A 2321-nucleotide genomic window follows, 5' to 3' on the forward strand; every position below is an offset into this window, starting at 1 on the left:
AACGTGGGAAATAGCTATTATTTAATACAGAGCCCAACCTGCATACTAAATATGCGCTACTTCCACTCCGTCTTTCATAATTGCATGACGGTAACCATGACCACCGCTGTAAACACTTTATACATTTAGAGAGCGAGCGAGAGAAGAAATGATTATCTTAATCGTTAAAATATCACAGATCATATCACACTTGGTACATACATATTTTTGTTCCATTAGCTATTAGGATGACGCATGACGGTGCTATTATAAGGAACCATATATTTCTGTTTTAATTAAATAATATCACTTACTTATTAACCGCCTGTGCAATAGCGAAACCAGTAGGTTTCTCCCCATCAACATCATCCGACAGAGGTAGTCCAACTTCTTCAGCGGCCTTCAAGATATCCCAGGCCAAGTCGGGCTGGTTGTTGAACCTAGACACTGTTACAGCTCCTCCAGTTCCATGATATTTTGAATCAACAAGCGTGCCAACCTGAAGATTGTTTTCAAAGTACTTATACCACGGTAAGACATCTTCGTAGCTCCATCCTTCATTCCCAGCAGCGGTCCAACTGTCAAAATCAGCAGGAGTACCTCTTGTATGCATCATACCGTTAATGACGCTGCATCCTCCGAGTATTTTACTCCTAGGCCAAGAACATCTTTGATCTTCGTTACCTAGACAAGCTTGTGGTTCCGGTTCGGTCTTGTAGTGCCAGTCAGAGAACTGGTCGTTGCTGAAGATCATCATGTACATGGGTACCTGAGTAGCGGGAGGTTCGTCTATCCCTGCTTCTATCAGCAATACCTTCCAATCAGAAACTTCTGACAATCTTCCTGCTACCGCAGCTCCACCGCTTCCTCCTCCGATCACGACGAAGTCATATTCTTCTTCGGGGATCAGGGTTGGTGTTATACGCTCGCAGATTTCGGAGATAGTACAGGTGTCTCTTATGACGCTTTCTACCAGAGTCATGAACACTAGGAAAGCACTTCCTGCACATACGTCTAGAAGGGAAGGACCCAAGTAGTTGGCTGTGCAACCGCATTGGGTTTCTTGGAAAGGCACCATCTCGTCAAAATTTAACGGACTTGGTGAAAATTCATGGTTTCTGTTGTTTATATAGGCGAATCCTACTGCCAAATTTGCAATCTCGAGTACGTTTTATCTTGCCACATAATCGATGTCTTTGGAAGATAAGACTGCCACGAATTGCTCTAAAGTGGCATGTTGTGATCAGGAAGCTAAAAATAATTCAGTATGGCAACAATAAAATTGATAAATCATTTAATTCAACTGCATAATATATTAAAATAAAAATTAATTAATTACATAGTCCTGTGTAATGATTAACATCATCATTATCAATGGTTTTACTGGGAGTCGATAATGAGTTGAAAAATGTAATTTTTAAATCAACCGCCGTTTTTGTATCTGTTTACACCTTCTTCGAAGATCAAAATTTGATGTGTACTTTGTCAACTAGAATGTTCTGTATATTCAGGTGTGTAAAATTCAGGAGACGTAATGATAAACATAAGTAAAAATATCTTTTATTTCTTTAGTCTGAATGTATTATCTTAATCCAAGAAATATAAAGTTGGACGCGACTTTTTGTTTCGGCAAGCTGAATTTATCACTATGGATGCTAAATATTATGTACAATAACATATTAGTTTCCACAGTCATAAACATGGGGGGAAGATTGTTTACAGGGTGGTTAATTGTATAATTTTTACTTAAATTCACATTTTTCGCTTATAACTTTTTCCGTTCATTTCCACGAGAAAACAGTAAAGCACTTTTTTTTCATCTTCAAAAGACCTACAAAATTAGCCCTCGAGCGTCAAAAAATATTGATTAGATCAAGTTATAAACAGAAGAAGTTTATTTGACTTTTGAATTAAACATTTATAAAATACATTATTACCAGAATGTTTTGGCATCGCATCCTCTCATTCCTTATCATTGTCTAATAACTCACACGAAATATGAAATCGGTAAGTTGAATAGTTTACAAGTTATGGCCTTATAAACAAATTAACTAATTATTAGTCTGGACAATCCCGCGGATCTTCCACAATCGCACTGATTTTTTTCATGATAGATTTCATAATAATACATTGAAATTTCAAATTTGCAACCTGGATTTTTTTTTATTTTTTGGCCTTAGTTGCAAAATGAAATATACGACGCACGAGCGTGATATAGTTATATATTATTACATATTCCGAAAGCTTATGAAAAGAGCTTTAAGTTAAAAAAAAATCGTCAAGATTCGTTGAAAAGCAACGGAGCTACAGACTGTCAAATTTGACGGCCTATTGTTAAACAA

General features: G+C 36.8%; 1 protein-coding gene across 1 annotated transcript; it reads right to left on the minus strand.

The window, feature by feature from the left end:
• Window positions 1–293: 293 nt before the first annotated feature.
• Window positions 294–1057, minus strand: LOC111692791 (glucose dehydrogenase [FAD, quinone]-like; the record flags this gene model as incomplete). The annotated part of the gene is made up of 1 exon (XM_023456912.1): window positions 294–1057. A coding segment is annotated over exon 1 (764 nt), but the record flags the coding sequence as incomplete, so codon positions are not given.
• Window positions 1058–2321: the final 1264 nt, after the last annotated feature.

Source organism: Anoplophora glabripennis, unplaced genomic scaffold, assembly GCF_000390285.2.
Source record: "Anoplophora glabripennis isolate ALB-LARVAE unplaced genomic scaffold, Agla_2.0 scaffold3463, whole genome shotgun sequence".
Classification (NCBI taxonomy): Eukaryota; Metazoa; Arthropoda; class Insecta; order Coleoptera; family Cerambycidae; genus Anoplophora; species Anoplophora glabripennis.